The sequence below is a fragment of the Patagioenas fasciata genome, chromosome 24 (genome assembly GCF_037038585.1).
Source record: "Patagioenas fasciata isolate bPatFas1 chromosome 24, bPatFas1.hap1, whole genome shotgun sequence".
In the NCBI taxonomy this organism is placed as follows: domain Eukaryota; kingdom Metazoa; phylum Chordata; class Aves; order Columbiformes; family Columbidae; genus Patagioenas; species Patagioenas fasciata.
Genome location: NC_092543.1, coordinates 3,989,935 through 4,010,661, shown reverse-complemented (window position 1 = coordinate 4,010,661; position 20,727 = coordinate 3,989,935). Strand labels below are relative to the sequence as shown.

Below are 20,727 nucleotides of genomic sequence, written 5' to 3'. Positions count from 1 at the left end.
CGGCGGGGAGAGGGCCAATGGCGGGCGGGCGGCGGGCGGAGCGGTGCAAGGCGGCGGGGGGCACGGCGGCGGTACCGGGGCCGGGGCCGCGGCCGCCATGTGGCCGTGCGGCGGGCGGCGGCAGCGGCGCCTCGGGGGTTTCGGGCTCCTCGTCTTCGTGCTGTGGCTGCTGCTGCGCAGGTAAGAGCCGGCGCGGCCCCGGGGGGCACAGCGGGGCGGCGGGGGCAGGTCGGGCTGTCAGCCGTGCCGCCGTCCCGCCTGCGGCCGGGCTGAGCGCGACTGCGCTTGCATGGGAATCGGGGGGTGCTGCAGGAAAGCGGTTAATTAAGTCGGTGCTTCCCTCTCGCTACCTGGAAAAATTAATATGCGGCGAGTCAGGCTCGATAGAATCAAAACATGTTTTCTTATGGGGATGCGCAGGGCTGCACATCAGTCACTGACGGGAGCATCGCTCCAGCGTGGGAAGGAACGGGACAGCAACGCTACCCCCTGCAGAAATTATTTAACAGCTTTACATAAATGTACACGTAATATACACAACTTCTTGTCTATAATGGAAAGTAATGGATAAGACCAATTGCCAGCGCTATAAATCAGATCTTACATTAGGCTAATGCCATCCCTGCCGCCCTTGGCTGGCGTCGGGCTTTACATCACCGCGGCTCTGATGGATGATGCTCGTTTGCAAATCAATCGCTCTGGCAGATCTAACCCGTCTCTGAGCCTGCCATGGGTGTCTCGATGTGCTCACCCCAGAGCTGTGTTTCCCTCTCGCTCCAGCCTGCTCTGGGTCTGGTTCTTCGTGTCCCCGTGTTGGCATCATGGGCTGAGCAGCATGGTACCCACAGACCTGGGGGTGTCACCTCCTTTCGGAACCACGCTGTTTCTTCTTCTGGCCCTGTTTGTATGCTCCAGACCAATGTTTGTTCCTCTACAGCCCACCTCTAGTACCAAGAAGTTATTCAAGGTTCTAGCTTAAACCCTGGGTGGTTTAGTTCACGCTCATTTTTTGGGTGATGCTCGTTCCTGGTGTATGTGTGCACAGCAGCTTCTCCGTGCCAAGTGACAGCAGCTCTTCAGTCCCTGACAGCACAGAGCTGGGGATCATTTTCAGGCATGGGAAAATGTAGTTATTTATTGGCACTCAGATCCTTTTTATATCTCTGATATTTTATAACGTGGTCTTAAATCATAGCAGGAAGTTACTTGATCCTCAAAGCTTTGATAAATCTTTGCTTAATTGGAAGCAAAGTTCTTTTATAGCTGGTCTTGGGTTTGTGCCACATACGTTCTTAGCAGAGGGTTGTTGTAAACTGATACCTGATAAAAGCATAGAACTCTGTCCCTGTAAAGTATATCTATAAAACGCTGTGTCCACTGGTACCTGGTGTTTTCCTCCGTGGCCCAAGTCACCCGAGAATAAACTGCATTAGAAAATGGAGAGATGATTATCTTTGTGTGCACCTGGGGCTCGTCCGACCGACGCAGACAGCGAGTCGTGAGTGAAGGCAACTCAAAGCTTTCACTTTCCAATGGCCAGAGGAAGCCCAGAATAAACAGCAAAGCCCTCTGAGGTCTAAGCAGGGCTTAGGGATTAACTCTAAAGTCGCTTGTCCTCTGAAGCGCATCCTTTGGTATTGGCAAAGCAAGCGAATGGTCTCTGCACCTTTTCCCCTTTTGGCTTTATTTTTCTTTTCCGTTAGCTTTTTCTCCCAACCGTTCTGGGTATGTGGTCGACCAATACCAACACTAAAGCTCTTATCTCATGCAGAGAGGACTCGAGCCAGGTTTTTGTCTGACAGGCACAAACGCTTTAGCGTAGCTGTCTGGTTCACCTGCGACTTTTCCTATTCTGCGTGTAGTGTTTTGCGCTTCAACTCTCGTCTTACAGAGACAGATCATTTTGTTAACGACTGACTTGTCCAGCTCAATTTTGAAGCTTCTGTGCTGGGGGAGCTTGGTAATCTAATGTTATTTTTTTAGAGACTTCCCTGAAGCAGGGAGGAAGTGGCTACTGAGGGACAAAGGAGGCCAATAAGCTTTAGCAAAGACAACCTTTGCGATCTGTGCTGTCATTATAGAAATGAGGAAAAAGTATCTGCTGGGAGCTCTACATTGTTCTCAAGAGGAAGCACAGAGCCCAGGTGGGCTTTGAGCTGTGGAAATCCAGCTCAGGGTAACAGGATGAAGCTCTGCTGAGTCACACAAGATTGTTTTCAGAAGTCACTTGAGAGATGTGGGTTTCAGGATAATATGTTGAAAATATTGGGAGGCTGGGAGTTCCCTTCCAGGCATTCGTGGCGAGAAAAAACCCTGGAGCCGGGAAGTTTTAATGTAGGAAACTTCATGGAAACTTGCCAACCGAGTTATGCCCGGATTAAGAAGATGAGCTTAAGTGATTTGTTTATTTTTATCTGGCTATGTGTGCTTCCTGAGCACAGCCTTGGTGCGGGCACCAGTGCCAGTTCACAGTACTGTTGTGTGCAGGGGTAATTTAGGGCTTTACCTGCCTCAGAAACAGATGGGAAACTTAGGTGTTGTCCAGTCTAATCTTTAACAATTGGAGTTTTGCGTCTCCTTTGAGCTTTCCACCTCAGGCTTCCCACCAGGAACAGAAGTAGGTACAGCTGCAGTTTCAGGATCTGACGTGCAAAAGCTGCAATCTGGTTAAGATGTAGTTCTAGCAGCACAGAGGGACAGTAGCCATACGATATCCTGTGTGTGGACTGAGAACCACTTCCCACACTGGTAAAATTCACAGGCATTCCTTGGGAGCAATGCTGCCATCATTCTCTGGCCGTACCTCATCTCTTGTATAGATGAGCATTTTTGGTCTTGTTCCTATTCAGGCAGTCACCCTTGAAGTTAGGTATTTTGTGCTTGTTTCTCCTAGTGTGAGCTGCATTATCTTGCTAAGAGCTCTGCTATTACTGCACCGCCTTCTGAACGGGATACTTTACTATCTCCTCGCTCAGGGCTATTTTTCGTAAACGGTTTGACAATAAATGCACGCGAGCGCTCGCTGACGGCAGGCAGTGAGTATCTAATCTAGGCTTCCTTTTCCAGGTATTACCCGTGCCTGCTGCCGGCTGTTTCAGAGCCCTGTGAGGATGCTGTGCTATACAGGTACCCTCTGAGCTCCTCAGCCAGCCCACGCAGTAGCCTGGAACTCTTAGATTTAGCTCCCTTGTAGTCTCCCCGTCTCGTGTCTGAGGACAGGCAATTGCTGCCGGCTCCTGGTTTGCAATCCCAGTTCTGACAAGTCCTCACCCTCTGCTAATACCCGCTCTACGCCTAGCCTAGAAAAGACCCGGAGGATTAGGTATTTCCCTCTTCTCCGAGTGTGACATTCCTCCCAAATGGAATGTCGCTCTTGCTTTCTTGAGGCGGGAATTCATCCCTCGCATCTGGCTGTGATAACGTCTCAGCGGAACAAGCTGCTACTGTCTCATTCCTTTGTGTATTCAGCATTGTGGGACGGGGATGCTCTGACGGAGGCAGCGTCACTGCTGTGGGGCTGGACTGGCTGGTAACATGTTCTCTCGGTTCAGCCAAAATGAATTGGGGAGCTGTGTAAGGCAATAGCAAGTAGTTTCTTGCACGCAGGAACTGACCCAAGTGGAGCTGTATTGAGTATTGAAGCTGGTAAGTGCTTCAGAACCACCTTTGCAACCTGGTATCTCCTTTGCTCCAGTTCGTGTGGCAAATAACATATGAAGGAACTAATCTAAGCAGTAACGCTGGCAGAGGTAAGTTTGTGATGACAGCAGACCTCGTCTTTGCTACGTGATGAATGAAGTGATCTGGAAATCAGCCAGCGTATGCCGTCCTACTGCAAAACACGGAGATCTCACGTTTCATAAGTTATCAAAGCGTTTGCTACTCTTGAGTGAAAGCTTTCCCATCTTTTATTTTCGGGCAGTTAGTTTCATGATCTGAGCCTGAGCAGTGCTACACTTTGGTTGTAAAGTACAGCAGAGTGCCTTGGGGCATTTGGGATAGAAGCTGGTAATGAAATGAATACTAAATACACATCTTGGGCAGATCTTCCACCTGTTTGATAGCTTTCTGAAAAGCCTATATGCTGGATATGACAAAGAGCATGGAAGGTCAGAGCTGATCCTGCCAGGCAGGGTGAAAGGAGCGGCATCTCTTAGGGGGCAGATTTCTTTACGATAAGCACAGATTTCTCTAGTAGACACTGGATGCTCATGTGTCCCTCCTTCTCTTCCAGGTTTAACTGGAGTGAGCTGATCCCGCTGCGGTTATGGGGGAGGACCCTGGGCTTGCAGACAGCAAACTCGCAGTTCCTCCTGGAAGGGATGCCCTTCCGCATATTTGGAGGGTCCATGCACTATTTCCGAGTCCCCAGGGAATACTGGGAGGACCGCATGCTCAAGATGAAAGCGTGTGGCTTAAACACCCTCACGACGTAAGTGTCCTCACTCCCCAGGCTCTGGCACCTTGCAGCCTTGTCCCCTCTTCCACAGCAGTTGGTGCGACTGTCATTAATTCCAGTGAGCGATGACAATGTCCTTCTGTACTTGTTATTGTGAGAAAAGACACCAAAAGAAAGTAGTGGGGATTCAGGTTTTCTTTAGTCAACACACGCTGCAGTATCATCAGATACTGACTGGAACTGAGGTCTGTCAGATGTACTGGGAAAGTGTCTTCTTAATGTTGGCCTGGTGAGGAAGGTTTGGGCTCTGAAAGGGTCGTTCAGCACAGATGTGATTTAAATATCGCTCTGTTCTGGAGAATGAACGATATACCTAGAGACAGACCACAGTGGATGGTCTAGAGAAACTTGGATATTGCAGAGTACAGGAAAAGAGAGCAAGTAAGGACTTGTCAGGAAAATGAAAGGCATAAATAACATGTAAATAGACACTTGTAATGTGTATATGCAGTAATCTCTGGGTCTTTTACTGGCTAACAAAGGGAGAGCAGAGTTTTCTCGTGTGCCCTTTTCAGCCCTAACTCTGCATTTCAGGTACGTGCCGTGGAACCTTCACGAACAAGAAAGAGGGAAGTTTGACTTCAGTCGAAACCTGGATCTAGAGTATGTGGTACAGACAGCTCTGTTATTAAATACTCCTGTTTTGAGGGGAGGGTGCGTGTGTTGGTTCTGGATGAAGATGTCACTTCCAGCTTCTGACGCGAAGCCTGTGCCTTGATCAGGCAATGGAGACTCTCTTCTCTTGCTCAAGTCCTGAACTTACAGGTTTGGTACCAAGCCAGTATAGTTGCTTCATCAAGCAATTCTCTTCGGGTTCTGGTACCTAAATTTCATGGTGAGGGGTGTATCAGGAGCGCATGGAGTTGGGATTCTGCTGTCAGACGGTAACTGTGCTGTCTCGATCTCTAGGGCCTTCCTTTCACTGGCAGCTAAAAATGGACTGTGGGTGATTCTGCGTCCTGGACCTTATATCTGCTCTGAATGGGACCTTGGTGGTCTGCCCAGGTAAGTGTGTGAATAGTTCACCTGGGAAAACTGTTTGAGACAAAACCACAACCCCCCATATCATACAGCTGAGCCTCCTTCAAAGCTGTAGGATGGCTGGCTGTTAGATGGGAACATTTATTTCTGTGTCTGCAAAGCAGGTGAAGACCCATTATGTTATTGAGCTTTTTTAAGCAGTACAGATAGTGAGTCTGGATCTAGAATCTGTTTTGAGCAGTTATTCTTTAAAATATTAATTGTGTTACGGCATAATGGTTACAGCAAGAAAACAGAATTGGGGAAACCCATCTTCTATTGCTGTTGCAACTTGACCGTCTGTAGAATACGAACAGTGGTATTTGCAGCTTGATGTAAGGATTTGCTTTGTCTCAGGTCCATTTTAAAGTCCCACTAGAACACAGGCACTACACGGTGGCAGCAGTGGGGACCCATCACTTCTCCAGCCTCCTGTTGTATTTTCTCCCAAAGCACACAGCTTGTTGGTGAGAGGCTCTGGAGCTGAGGTGAATACATCAGCATTGAGACTTGTTACTAGATCCCAGTGGGACCAGCGCTGGGTTACGTACCGCTTGTTTTCCTCACCTTCACAGAGCTTAAACCTCGGCATGTCTCCATGTCTTGACGACATCTGGGGATTATTTCTCTGATAAAGAGCAACAGTAATGTTCTCATTTTGCAGATAGAGGTGATGGTTTTGTAAGCCCAACAGCTGCATGTAGCATACAGGAGTTGAGTATTTCAGACCGCTGCTAGTTAATGCCGCCTTTTTGCAGAGACAAGGAAGGTACAAGCTCACTCTGCTTAAATTGTTATAGCACTACATTGTTCTGCTCGCAAACAAATTGCCCTTTGCTGTGTTAACCCCAAGTCAGTGAACTAAGTCTTGTAAATCAGCAGTAGAAACCATGGGAACAATTACCAGAGGCTTTGTTTTGGCTGTGGAGTGCCCTTGGGGATACAGGGAATTCCAGAGTAACCTTCAGAGTGGCAAGTTTAGCTCTTGAAATCTTATTGGGAAAACTAACAAAAGGAGCTTAGGCCCAAAATACAGAAGAAGAAGGGGAAGAGCTTGGCGATTGCAGTCTGTACCATTTTAAAAGTGTGAGTGGTAGCCAGCCGCACTTGGTGTCCCGCCATAACTCATGGAGTTGTCCACACCTGATGAAGAAAGGTCAGTGATTCCTGGCCAGGAGACTCTAACAGATTCTGTTTGCTGCTTTTCTCATAGCTGGCTGCTGCAAGACCCAGAGATGCAACTGAGGACAACGTACAAGGGCTTCACAGAAGCTGTGGACGCTTATTTTGATCATCTAATGCCTATCGTGGTCCCTCTCCAGGCAAGTACAACCCATCACAATCCTTTGGGAGGACGAGAGCGTGGAGCTGAGGCTCGTGCATCTTTCCTGCAAGCCAGGGATGTCAGAAATCCTGGTGAACAACTTCTCCCTTCTTTTCCCAACAGTACAAGAAGGGAGGTCCCATCATTGCCGTGCAAGTGGAGAATGAATATGGCTCCTACGCCAAGGACCCAAACTACATGACCTACGTTAAAATGGTAATGTCGGCACATTTACTTCTTTCTGTGGTGAATCTTATGAACTGCCTTCCTTAGAACATTTTATTTCTTCTGGATAAGTTTTAAGCATAGTTCTGTGCTTGCTTTTCCATAGCTTAGTGATGAAGGAGCTTGTGATGTTTCACAAACTTGTCAGAACAGATAAAGTTTCCTTGCCAGGACCGTGGGTGTATTTTTGCAGTGCTGTTTCGTCATATTCTGCTATTGTGTGCAACATACATCTGAGGAAGTGTATTATCGTGGTTAAAGATGAAAATGTGGGAGAGCAGGATTTGCAGGGCTTCGTTTTTGGCTGGAGTGGGATCTAATGTGAGGTGGAGCTCCTGGTCTTTGTTCTGGTTTGGGCCTTGAGCTTTGAATGTAGCAATGTTGATTAATTCACATTTGCATCTAGCATGTATGACAACGTTGCAATATTCCTGGAATTAATATACCCATTAAAAAAACCCCACGACTCACACCAAACCTGAAATCCCTGTCCTTCTCTAACTCTTTTGGCTGCCTTTGCCTTCCAAATCATCTGGGCCATGAAAGGGTGTGTGGGCCTCCCTCCGCACACAGCACCTGAGCTGGGATTAGCTGAGCACACACCTGTGTCTGCCTCAGACGCTGTTTCTGTTCCTGGGTTCTCTGCTGCACCCTGAAATCCTGCAATGCATTTCAATGTGTGGCAGCTCGCCGCTGTTCCTCCACTTTGCATCATGTGCAAGGAGAGGAAGAAACTGAGTATTAATGCAGCGCTCAAGGCATTATCGTAATAAAATTTGTTAGAAATTCCGGTGCCCTCAGTAGCTGAATTTTGTCAGATACCAGCATCTGTTCAGGTTATCGATTTAGCGATGGTAGGTTGATAAACTAACCAGGTTGTCTTAACTCTGAATTGGGTTTGTCTTTAAACTCGGTGCTGTACTGGTTCTCCAATGCAGACTGTGCGATGCCCAGGTCTAGTCTGTGTGCATAGGGTGTAAATGCAAAGGTTTTAAACACAACAGACATCAGCTACTTGGTGCACATGACACAGGGAACTCCTGTGTGAGCTGATGCGTCTTTATCACCATTTTACAGTTAGTAATTTAGAATCAAGAGACTGAAGGCTTGTTTTCAAAGCTCCGTGGAGCTGAAGGAGTGGCTACCTGTACAGGTACAGTGAAAAGTGGGGTTAATTTGCAACTGGGATTTCCTAACCTCTCCTTCAGACTTCAGCCCCTGTTCTGTAAAACAACAACAACTGTAAGAGCACAATCCTAATGGGAAGACCCTTGTGTGTGCATATGCATTTTAAAAACCTTAGAGCGCGATTTCATACAGTGCTGCGATATTGAAGAACAGTAAATTCATTCAGACTTGACTATTCAAGAACTTGGGTACCTGAGCTGTCCTGTGATGGCTTTCACTGGCAAAGCAGCAGTTTTCCCCTTGGAGCTTCCATCGTTAGACAGGTTGGGTGAGCTGCTTTTCTTGTTCTTCTTCTACGTGAGGCCCTGTTTTGATGGAAAGCAGTGAAGCTTTTTATTAAATTGATCTTAGAAAAAGATAAAATCCTGAAGTTTGATGCATCACTGAGAAACAGGTCCAGCTTTCCAAAACAAAGTAAGATTTTTCAGTTGTCTTTAAGCTGGGGAAAGTAGGCAGGGAAGCTTCAGGAGGAATGGGAGATGTCACAGGAATATTTCTTACCGAGCCAGTTTCAAGCTCTCCCCAGAGAATGTGATAATGTACTGTAATGCTTTAATATCCTGACAAATACCAAACTCAGGCTGTTAACCCAAGGGCTTTTCCTCTCTTTGATTTAGGCCCTGTTAAAGAGGGGGATTGTGGAACTGTTGATGACCTCGGACAACAAGAACGGGCTGTCGTTCGGCTTAGTGGAAGGAGGTACGTGCTGGTGGGAGAGCAAGGTAGGACTGTGCTCTTTGCTGGGGTGGCTGCTGAAATGTCACCTCTGAATGAGAACGTCTGCCCCTCCGCTTCCAATCGGCGTGTGCAGAGAAATTCTCGGCTGCCTTCAGCCCAGCACTGGGCATTTGTGCTTCCCAACGAGCTGCGGCAGGAGATGGCAGCACCCAGCACTTCTCGGTGCTGTTTCCACCAGATTAAAAGGCTAAAAATACAACTTCTTATTGCTGCGAGTGTATATTCGTCAAGTACCTCAGCAGTTATTAATAGCGGTGACTTAAGATAACTGCTTTGCAATTAAAAAGAGAAGCAAAAAGCCCATCGGAATCTGAAATCTAACATTGTGTAAGTTGAGCCGTACTTTGCAGGGCAGCCCTGTCCTCTCAGCGACCTTGCTCTGGGGCGCGCAGGCAGGGAAAGGAGGGCGTCAGATACGTGTAATGCAAAAACACATCCATTTTCCCTTTCCCTCTAACAAGTGTAATTCTATTAAGTGCTTAAAAATGCTGCATAGCGCCTCTTCTGCTTTTCGCTGTGAAGAAGCGGAGGTACAGATGTTTGAGTTTCCAGCTCTAAATCTGAGTGTTTGGGGCGTAGTGCGATCCCGATTTTCCGAGTTCCCTCATTTTTTTTCCTCCGGTTACTTCTATTTGAAAGAACGAGAGGGACAAATTCTATAGCTCTGAAGTCCACAGGCCTCCCCCAGTACTGTGGTCTTTTTAATTGTGTTTTTGTGGGCGTGCAGCAGTTTTTGGCCGTGACCACACAGAGTCACTGTCTCTCTGCCGGAGAGCTGCTGTGTGGTGTGGAAATCCCTGCAACCCTCCCCATCTTCTGCAGGAATGTTTGCTGCCTCGGAGCTCCTTGTTCGGGGTTGTCTTTCCCAGCGTTTTGCATGCTGAGAGCTCTCCGTTACCAATTTGCCTCTTAGGTGTCATAACAATCCGCTCATTAGAACCAACACGTCAAGTAATCAGTTGCGTGGAATAACGAGCGGCAGAGCAGCAAGGTGGTTATGAAAGCGCTAAGGGAGAGAGGACAAAATCCACTGTAGAAATGTGTGAAGAAAACAGAAGACTCCATACTGGAGTTGAAAACCAATGCAGTGGTTCTGTGGTTTTGTTTGTTCTGCTCATCAGTGGCGAATTGCCAGCTAATGTATTGCATCCATGCTACATCCCCGTTTCGTTTTGTTCTCCCACCGCGTCTGCCCGCGCCGGATTCTTCAGCCCAGCACACTACATAGGTCAGGCTATTAAAATCAAGGTATAAACAGTGAGCTTGTGCTCCTGTAAATATTCTGTTTGAAGTGCTCTGTCTGACACAACTGGGGCTGGGTTTGATAGCAGCTCGCTTTTAAGAAGCCAGTTTTTAATACAGTATCGTACCTTTGCTCCTGCGTTTTCAAAGTTTCTTGGGAGAGACATCATCAGTGTGACCGAGGGCTAGAAAGGTATGGAAACGGTTCAAACGTGTACCAGGGGCTGGGACACTGGTACTGTATTAGTGTCTTCTAATCCATCGGCATCTGCAGACAGATTTTCCCACCCTGGGGCCTGAAGGTCGGGCAGTGACTGTCACAGCACACACAAACTGGTTGCACAGAGCAGAAGCACGGATAGGTCTTCCCGTTACAATTTCTGTGTGGTTCACTCATGCTGGGGTTTCTCTCCCCCATCCCCACAGACATGACAACTGTAAGATACCGCCTGGGTAGCGATTCCTGCAGCTAAAGCTTGGGAGATCAGTGTGGCATCCAGATATGGCTTTCTAATAATGTTTGCTTTTATGTGGTGCCTTTTATCTGAGGATCTCCAAGTGCTTTACAGCCTCTAATTAGAGCTTCTGACACCCCACGAGCTGCTCTGATGCTTTCTCTTTCTAGTATCTCTGAACGCTGGAGCTGAAATGATGGCCTGCAAGTATTCCACTGTGTGCTGCCGTCCAGCTACATTCTGCACACTGAGTGAGAACTTTGATGGGAAATTGCTGAGGAGGTTTATTGGTGGTTCAGAGGATGCTCCAGCTCCCTCTGAGCTTGTGCTGGGCTGATGCCTGAGGAGGTGCTCCCCAAGCTATTTTGTATGTGTCTAAATTAATAAAACCTTTTTGTTTTCTCAACAGCGCTGGCCACTGTTAACTTTCAGAAACTGGAACCGGGGCTCCTGAAATATCTGGACACAGTACAGGTACGATGCAGCAAACTCTTTTACCTTGATGCTGTGGGTGCTGTCAAGAGCACATTTGAAAACCGTAGTTTTCAATGCTGGGTGCTGATCTGCGGCAGTTCTTTCAGGGTACACTGCGATGGGCGTTCCAGGCATCTCCAATACCTCATATTCAGTGTAGATATGTAAAATTGTATTAATGGCATGCTGGGCAGAAGAGATTATTGGTCCTGTTTCTGCTGGGACCTGCAGCAGCACCGGTCAGAGGGACACGTGGATTTCAGATACGCTTCCCAAAACACCTTCCACGCAGCGCAGTTTTAGCAGCAAAAAAGCATTCAAATTCAATGTGTCGCTTGAGCATCTTCAACCCCCCATGCTGCCGAGATGTGAATCAGGGGTAGGGAAGTGCCTAATGAACACTTGATGCAAAAAGTGTCTTGATTGCGTGATGAGGGAGCAGTGAGGGAATAACCAGTTTTGGTGCTGAGTGACAGGTTCTCTCTCTTTGCATCCTCTGTCCTCTTTCCCTGTAGCTCTGCTTGCTCCAAATGTCGACCTGGAAAGATGTGAACAACTGATATCTGCCCCTGGCCATGATCGATTCTTTTCTGATCTTTTCCATTGGCTTTTGCCTGGACTATAAACGAAACCTTGCTGCTGGCTTGCTGAGCACTGAATCCCACCGCTTTTAGTTGTTTTCTTTTCTTGTACAGGCAAAAGAGGCTCCACTGCATTTGCTTTCACCTTCTTTAGGTTGTACAAAATTCCCCAAACCCTGCGAATGAACAGGAGGCATCTTCCCCACCAACTGAATGCAACATGGCCTAATAAAAGCAGCTCCTCTTTTGCCACACTTACTAATTACCACATAGGCAGCCTGCCATTCATATTTGTAAGGATTATGAAGCTATGTTATCTTTCCTTGTTATGGTCTTTTATTCCAGAGGGTGGTAAAACTCCTCCTTTGACCAGTTCACTGGGGATGGATTGATTAAACGCATTTCCAAGAGCTGGTCTGAACCTGGAACAATTAAATTGTTACAGGCACCTGCAGTTGTTTTCTCCTAATGAGACACGAGTTTCTTTAATGCCACTTACCTCGGCCATTTCATGTGCCATCAGATAAAAGCCCTTATCAAATCAAGGGCAAAATTGCCTTGACTGAAATAAACACCATGAGGAGGGAGTGCCAGCCCGGCTGAGCACGTTGTCCTGTCCGGTGTGATGGGGCCGGGTGGAATTCTACAGGAGCTAAGTGGGAAACGATTGCTCCATGTGCAGAGCCTTTTTAATGAAGACCTAATTCCGGCAAAGGCTAATTCTTTCCTGCCAGCACCATATGCGGCATTAAAAAGGCATTAAGCCGCTAAGGTCCACTGTTCCTACCTTGGCAAGCGCTGGCTGCCGTGCACCTGCAAACCCTCGGCTGGCAGCGGCGTAGCTGATAAGCAGACATTTATAAATGTGTATATCCAGCAGAAGCTAAACAGTGACAGTTGGTTTGTCTTTTTGCTACAGCTTTACCAAACAATATCCAGAGGTGTTTGGTATCACCTGTGTGCCGTGGTTTTTGCTTTGTGCCTGTTCTGGGCATTCCTGGCCTGGCATCTTGTTCCTCACTTGTTCAGAGCTCCTTAGCTGCTTCTTTTTATGCCAACTGGGGAAGAAAACTCTTGTAAACCAGGTTGCCAAACTGTGTTTGAACAATGCAAGACTGCCCCGTCTGCATTTTAACTCTTTGGTTTTGTTTTGATGCAGAGGGATCAGCCCAAGATGGTGATGGAGTACTGGACCGGATGGTTTGATAACTGGGGGGGCCCTCACTACGTCTTTGATGCAGATGGTGAGCACCATACGCTGTTCTTGGAGACTGGGGGGTTTATTGCTTGGCAAACAGTCACGGAAAAATATCACGTATCTTTTGCAAATTTTCCGCCCTGCTGTAACCTTTGCTCTGTGTAATTATAAATGAATTGCTTAACTGTAAATGAATAACCCCTCAGTGAGTGGGTCCCATTGCTGCGCCTTGGATTTTCTTTAGCGGTGTTAGGAAACAGTAGCTCTTCTTTAAAACAATATATATTTTTCTTTTTATTCTTAGAAGAAGGACTCTATGGGGTGTGCAGAAAGCCAAACATCTTAAGATATTAGTGTCAATGTGTCCTAAGGCCTTGTGCTACTCTGTTGATGTTAAAAATGCAGCCCAGGGATTTAGATCGTCTCTTTCACCTCCTGAGATCACCTAAATCCTCTGAAGACTTTATTTGTATTTTGGAAAAACATCACAAGTTTTGTGACACCTCCATCATAACAACATTACTTGTCTAGAGAATAAACACTCCTCAAGAGAGGATTATTTCACCTTTTGTGGGAATACGGTGAACTTGGGCCTTTTGCTGCCCTTATTGAGGGCAGAATACAAATCCCTGTAATTACATGGGTGTGACTGACTGTCAAGGACCAGCACGCGTGTGCTTTGTGTTACTGAAGGGTGTTAACCCACCTTCTCGCTCTCTGGCCTTCCTGGCGCTGGCCTTCCTTTCCAGAAATGGTGAATACTGTAGCAAGCGTCCTCAAATTAGGAGCGTCCATCAATCTCTACATGTTTCACGGGGGCACCAACTTCGGCTTCATGAACGGTGCTCTGGAGGCTGATGAATACAAGTCAGATGTCACCAGTTACGGTGAGTTTTATTTCACTGCCTTGCCCATGCACCTGTAGTGAGAGAGCAGCTCAGACGATGCTTTGGGCTTGATAAAGCTGGCAGAAGCATTGAGAAATGGCCAGTATAACCACTTGGTCATGGAGAAATAAGCTGGAACATAGCTCAGAAGCAAATGCCCATCTAAACGGGGGCTTAAATGAATGTTTCCTATTTCCAGACCCATTCCAGGATGTGGAAGATCCCCTCGTTCTGAACTGGGAATAGACATGGCAGATGATGACTTGATGTTATGTCCACGCTGGGTCTTCTTTCTAGGGAAAGAGGGTGATCCAAGATACAGTTCTGGTTTTTACTTTTACCAAGTCAAATTGTACAGTAAAGCTCTTTTCATCCCAACAGCTGTTTGTCAGAATCGTTAACTGTTGACTTTATCCTGTGCAAAATTATGGATGTGTGCAAATTAGATCCCAAAAAGTCTGTTGCTGCTCACTGAGTGGCTCTTCTCCAAATTAACCAACTCTGTGCTCGTCTGGCTACATTCACACAGAAGTGTACAGGTTTCCATAATATAGACAGCGCCAAGAAAATTGTGTCTTGGGATTTACTTCTTTGATGGCAGTGTACGTGAAGGCTTCCCAGAGCTGCTCTGTGTCTTTTAAAACATATGTACTTCTCTTTTCAGATTACGATGCTGTCCTGACAGAGGCTGGAGACTATACATCCAAATTTTTCAAGCTCCGCCAGCTCTTCAGCATGATCATTGGTAATTATACATCTGAGAACCGAAGTACTGTTCTACTTACAGCATTAAATCGGAGAATTGTTTAAACTGGTCCTTCTGCTGGGGCCTGTGACTGTGGTTGGTTGACTGGTTGGGTGCGTTTTCCAAAAGATGGGAGGACGAGGGACATAAATCTTGTCTGTCAGCAGGCAGGTAGTAGTATTTAAGCAGCTTCTTTCTGTGCCAGGAAGTGTATGTTGGAAATAAATGCACATCTGAAGGAAACACCATTGGTTATATTTTATCTTGTTTGTTGTATCCTATTGCTAATCTGTTCTAGGGTCAGATAGGTGGCTGTGGCTGCAGAATAACGATCTCACTCAGCCCTCACACTTGCTTCAGGTCTTTTTGTAATTGAATGGAAAGACTGACCAAAGGAGGCCTGGAGGGGCCTTAAATCTGTGTTGGCTTTTTGCATCTGGAATAGTTGTTTCATCTTTCTCTTTCTTTTTGCATCACAGGCCAGCCCCTTCCTCTCCCTCCTATGATTGAAAGCAAGGCCTCGTACGGTGCAATCCTCTTGCATCAATATATCTCCCTCTGGGATGTGTTACCATCTCTTTTACAGGTACTACCAATTTGAATGCATCTCAGTACTAAAAGGCATCAGCCTTTAGGTGGGAGAGGCAATTAGTGCACTGGCTTGTTATCCCATGAGGATAAGGTTCGGGAGTGTTCTTGTCAAGGAGGCAAATCTTTTATCTCACATTTTTTACTGCTACTTATTCCGAAATTCCAGTTTTGCAAGTCCTTGGCTCCCTTTTCTGGTACCTTGTCTTCATTGCTGTAGCTTTCATAGAGTCATGAGGTAATTCAGGGTGGAACAGTAAACGTAACCTGTGGCAAAGCGGAACACCTATCTTAAATTAATTGCCTCTGTGTCAATGCTGAGAGGCCGCTTCCACCGTTAAATCTGTTTCTCCTTTGCAGCCCATTAAGTCAGAGTTTCCTGTTAACATGGAGAATCTGCATGTAAATGACAGCAGCGGGCAGTCATACGGATACGTGCTCTACGAGACTGTCATATTTGGTGGTGGACACCTGCATTCACGGGACCACGTCCGTGACCGAGCACAGGTAAGGAGCAGAGGACAACCGAGACTAACTTCAGTCAGATGGAAACGCAAATACAGCTTCAGTGACCTGTGCAACACACGATTAGAGTGCGATTGATGAGACGTCGCTCTCCTGTGCTCCGTTTTGCAGGTGTTTGTTAACACCATGTACGTTGGTGAGCTGGACTACAACGCAGTGGAGCTCTCCCTCCCCGAGGGACAGGTAACAACCGCAGATTGCTCCCAGCATGTGGACAACAACCAGGATGGCAGGGAGAAAATAGTTTGCCACAAACCATAGGCACCGAGTACCAATCCCCCGTTTATGCAATTATATCCGTGTAGGCTTCATCTTCCTCAGCACAGAGGAGGTTTTAAGGGGGTTTGGGGGCTTTTGCACCTTTTGGGTCTCCAAAGGAACAAGAGGGGGTGTCTCTCTGTAGCTCTTAGCCCGGCAAAGTTGGCAATAAGACTGATGTATTGATGGAATGTATGTTGGCAGAGCTGTGCGTGGCTCCCAGGCGTGGGTGCGTGGGTGGATATACGAGCTGTTCTTATGACTCGGGGGAGAGCTGTATGACATAAGCCTGTACTATGTCAAACTCCATTTCTGGCTCTGTGGGTGATAGCAAAATGGTACTTAAAATTCAACAGAAAAAAAAAAAAGAAAACGTTTATGAAAAGGCTGAGTTTCTCAGTCGTGTAACTATTTGCAGTAACTGAAAGATATGGGGACACTGCTCTGTCACATAATCCAGAACTTTAAAGTAAACAGATCAATTGCAACTGCCAAAGGTGTTGGTGCCACCTCCCCTCTCAAACAGCTCTACTGACCTCTGTTGCCCAAGCACTGTGGCTGATACAGCACATGCTGGGCACCGGTCCCGCTGATGCTCTTTTGTGCTTTTTTACAGGGATTCAGGCAGCTAAGGCTCTTGGTAGAGAACCGTGGTCGCGTCAATTATGGCCTGGCACTGAATGAACAGAGGAAAGGTCAGTTAAGTGCTTTGTTCCCAAACTGTCCTGGATAGTTCTCTGAGTTTAAACACGGTAGAACTGCCTTTTTCTTGTGTGCTTTACGCAGAACCAAACTGCAGACCCAATACAGCACTAGCCACCCGTTCCTGTGCTCTGTCGCATGTTACTTCACAAGGAAAGAAGGAAAATATATTTTAAAATCTCTGTTTTCACCTGGGGGGTTTGATATTGGACGATCACAACATTTAAAAACACAGGCAGCATCAGGAGGAATGAAACGCATCCTGTTGAGCAGACCTCAACATTTTAGTAAATTCTATCACATACAATTGTGGAGCTGGAAGAGGTTGAAACCCCAGGATTCTATTTTAGTGGGGAACGGTGTGCAAGAACTATACGAAATAGACTAATGGAGTTAGGCACGTGACTGTACTAATTGTATTTTACTGCAGAAGAGGTGTATAAATCCTCTGCGCTGCTTACGCAGTCACAGCTGCAGTTCTGTCATTAGGAAGCTGGATTATCACCCAGGCTTTGCCTGCTACGTGAAGAATGACTTTATCTAACAGAGTGCTCAAGGTAAATTACTTACTAAGATGTCTTAAGATCCTTGGATAAAAAGCACTGGATCAGCACTGGACATTAGTGCTTGCCCATGTTATATTTTGCTGCGCCTATTAGAGAAGTAACTGATCTACTGCTTTAAAAAAATCTATACGTGGACAGCTAACTAAAACCCAGCAGTAACAACAAAACCCCATCTGCTGCGTGTGCCAATGATGTTTTCTGCTCGGTGAGTTGAAGCGAAGGGGAGAGCGGAGAGGCCAAGGTGCAGTAATGTTCCCCACTCAATCTGGATGAGCAATGGGACCATATGGACTCTAATGCCACTGCAGAATGTGGCTGCTTTCCATCTCCTGCTGTTCCTCGCTTTCAAATAGGAAAACCTATCAGCTTTAGCTAGTTTTCAACTCTTCATTACCCCATTGCTCTTGCAGGCTTAATTGGTGACATCTTCTTGAATAAAACCCCCTTGAGGAACTTCAAGATTTACAGTTTGGAGATGAAACCTGGCTTCATGAAAAGGTTTGTGGGGTTTAAAATACTTTCCTTCCTATTTGAAACCAACCGTTTCCCAGCAGCGCAAAATCTAATAGGCAGCAGTTAAATGTATCGGAAAGGCAACACGAGGTAAAAGTAGGTAGGTGGATTTTTGCACTGATACCTTTGCCCAAAATAGTGCAGAAAAGGGTGCAACTTTATCCATCCGCCGTCGTAAGCAGCGCTTTGGAATGATCTCGAGACCGGTGTTGTGTTTGGTCCTTCTCTTACAGTTTGCGACACGTTGCTGGGTGGAGCGCAGTCCCAGATTACTTTGTCGGCCCGGCTTTTTTTCGTGGAAGGCTGTGGATAGAGCATCAGCCACAGGACACTTTCTTGAAGCTACAGGCAAGTCCCTTTTTGTATTCACCCCGCTGGTTCGAGAGACACTTGTGTAACAGCTCTGACCGAGCTCTGTCTTGTAGTCCGTAGTCTTCCTTTGATCTTGGAGAAAGCAAATGATTTTGAGGGTGTAGAAGTTTTCTCAAGGTGGCAGGTAATTCTGTTCAGTCTATAGTTGTTCTGATGAGAAAACATGCGCAATACTGACCCTGCCCATGAACAGTTCGTCTTTTTATTGATGTACAAATGCTGTTTCTTTTTTAGTTTCGGAGGGGCAATGGGCACAGAAAGTAAAGGAGGCAGTAGTTGTATCCCCACCTTCTCAGTGTGATGTGGAAGAGTCACCACTTTGTAGCCATGGCATGAGAGCTGGCATTCACATCCTCTTCTGTGGCAGATTGCTGCTCTTGCACAGAACTGCAGATGTGAAGTATATTAAACTTTCTCCCCTGATTTCACTCCCCTAGAGCCAAGGTTCATGCCAGTGATTATTGTACTGCTCGCTTTTTCATTTATGCTTTGCTGCAAATTATGCCATTCAGTACCAAGACTATTTCTGTCACCTGGGAAATAGGTGAGGGGAGATATTCTCTGCTTGAGAAGAAATAAAGATATGCCTGTTCAAAAAGATGAAGTTTCCTAGACAAGCACGGATCATGAATTGCATATTTTCGAAAGCTTTATCCTTTTAATTAGCACAGGAAGGATAACTCCTGTTCAATGGGGCTTATTTAAGTGTTCATGGCTTCAGGGAGTTGCACAGGGAAAGCAAGCAGAAAACCTGCAGAAAGTGGGCTGAAGAATGCAAGTTGTGTAACTTAGTCTCCTGGAGGGCAGCACGGTGGCGTTGGTAATTGTGTGTGTGCTGTCCTGCTTCCAGGGCTGGGAGAAAGGAGTTGTGTTTGTCAATGGTCAGAACCTGGGCCGCTACTGGAAGATTGGACCTCAGGAAACACTGTACCTTCCCGGCCCCTGGTTACGGAAAGGGAGCAATGAGGTGAGAGGATTTGGTGGGATTTCTTTTTGCTTGTTTGTATTATTAAAGATGCTGCTCTGAGTCATGTCCCAAAGAGCGAGACACATACAGTGTGTGAATTACCTACCTCTAGCTGAAAACCAGCACAACAGAGAGGAAGGACACTCTTTTCTCCTAAGATCTGAGACAATTAGGGAAGGTGCTGCTCTAAAGCTGACAGTATGGCTCTGAAAACCATTTAGACCTGATGAGAATGGCAGCTAAACTTCAAAGCACTGCATCAAGCTCAAAATCAAGACAAACCTGATTTGATGCTCGTTCATTTTCTGCATCATGTGGTGCCGGAGAATCACAGATACTGTTGAGGCTCATATTGATTGATCTCTTTAAATGATGCTTCCTTCCCCTGCTGTGATTGTACGCCTTTTCCTCCTAAAAATACTTAAAGTAGCTCAGCCTTTGTATGAAGGAACTTTCTGTATCCCTTTCTTCTGCAGATTGTCATTTTTGAAGAACGCACTGCCGGACGGATAATACAGTCTGTCGACATACCTTATTTAGGAAGGACCCAGTACGTGGACTGATGAGAGCTGCTTTCCCATGTTTGGTTCATCTCGAATACTCCTGGTTGCATGTCTGGGGACACGACGGCCCAGGCCCTTGGGCATGTTCCATTTCCACTAGACCCAGGTCAAGGATTTGCTCTTTGGCAGAAAGTTCGGAAGAGAGAATGGGCCCCGAAGGAACGAGAGTCCACTGTTTCATCGATGGATGCAGAAGCTCATCTCCCTGCACTAGCGAGGAGCCACAGCTTGGGTGGCTGCGCCTCATGTCATGGACCGTCTGGTGAATGTGGGGAGTGAAAAGGCGCTTGGAGGCAGGAGAAGAGAGAGACAAAGAACTGAAGCCATCTGAACTGAAAGCTCAGCTCTCCAGTGACTCTAAACATGTTTTATTACTGGCCTCCTCGTTTTTATAATTAGATAGGGAGAAAATAGTTGGTGAACATGCGAGTAACGAGGTGTGGAAAACCATTTTGTTGTGCTTCCAGGCAGAATTTCGCAACCCACTCTGCAAAGAGGCCATTACTTGTTCGCTTGTTGGAAGCTAAGTTGGTTGTCAAATGACTTGAATTCGGGCTTTTTTTCCCACTGAGTTTTGCTATGGAGGTTGTCTCTCTCTCAAAAAGGAAATTAAAAGAAGTTTTAAAAAGTGAGATGTGTTTTGTGTTCTGCCAGATGTGTCATTATGTGTCAGGCCAGGCAGGAAGGAGAACTTGCAGGGAGGAGGAGGAGAAGAGGACAAATTTGTTTCAAGCCATCCCTCCACCCCGCTCTCCCTGTGAAGCACCTAAAGATGAAATTCCCCCTTGTAAAATGAGTGGGGAGCAGATTTTGCTTGGGATGGAAGTAAATGGGTTGCATACCTAGTTGCAAATGTGATGGCACATCTGTATTTCCTAGTTAAACCTGCTGTGAAAACTTGGGATCTTGGGTCCCGTTCTCTTTTTTCTTTTTGTCCCTCAAAACAGAAACAGAGGATTTAGGAAAACATGACGGATTTTTTCAGCTCACCAGCTCCACAGTCACTGAGGAGCTGCCGTCTCTTTAGGAAGAGATCAAATTCAAACTGCGAATCTGTTCAGAATCTCCGAGAAGTCGCTCAGCCCTTGCTTTCTGTTCAGTAACCAGAGGATTCAGGCTATGAGAGAAACACCACAC

General features: G+C 46.5%; 1 protein-coding gene across 2 annotated transcripts; it reads left to right on the top strand.

The window, feature by feature from the left end:
• The first annotated feature begins 60 nt into the window (after positions 1-60).
• LOC136111559 (beta-galactosidase-1-like protein 2) lies at positions 61-20,222 on the top strand. 2 transcript variants are annotated; one of them, XM_065855829.2, is made up of 19 exons: positions 61-180; positions 4,235-4,432; positions 4,994-5,062; positions 5,369-5,464; positions 6,693-6,801; positions 6,927-7,019; positions 8,834-8,915; positions 11,061-11,125; positions 12,866-12,950; positions 13,654-13,791; positions 14,456-14,536; positions 15,016-15,122; positions 15,485-15,631; positions 15,761-15,832; positions 16,524-16,602; positions 17,586-17,682; positions 17,922-18,036; positions 18,911-19,027; positions 19,504-20,222. In XM_065855829.2, exons 1-19 carry the CDS (start codon positions 98-100, stop codon positions 19,588-19,590), a joined length of 1,920 nt encoding a protein of 639 aa, XP_065711901.1. In that variant the 5' UTR covers positions 61-97; the 3' UTR covers positions 19,591-20,222. The 2 variants fall into 2 exon arrangements, with proteins under 2 accessions (XP_065711901.1, XP_065711900.1); XM_065855828.2 differs by lacking the exons at positions 18,911-19,027; positions 19,504-20,222 and adding an exon at positions 3,067-3,126 and having other exon boundaries at positions 17,586-17,964.
• The last annotated feature ends 505 nt before the right edge of the window (positions 20,223-20,727 follow it).

Bases quoted from the DNA above. Each gene is read 5' to 3' on its own strand.
- LOC136111559 (XM_065855829.2), top strand. From the start codon at position 98: ATGTGGCCGTGCGGCGGGCGGCGGCAGCGGCGCCTCGGGGGTTTCGGG. The intron at 15,123-15,484 runs GTACTACCAATT...TCTCCTTTGCAG, and splicing joins TGTTACCATCTCTTTTACAG to CCCATTAAGTCAGAGTTTCC. The intron at 18,037-18,910 runs GCAAGTCCCTTT...TCCTGCTTCCAG, and splicing joins ACACTTTCTTGAAGCTACAG to GGCTGGGAGAAAGGAGTTGT.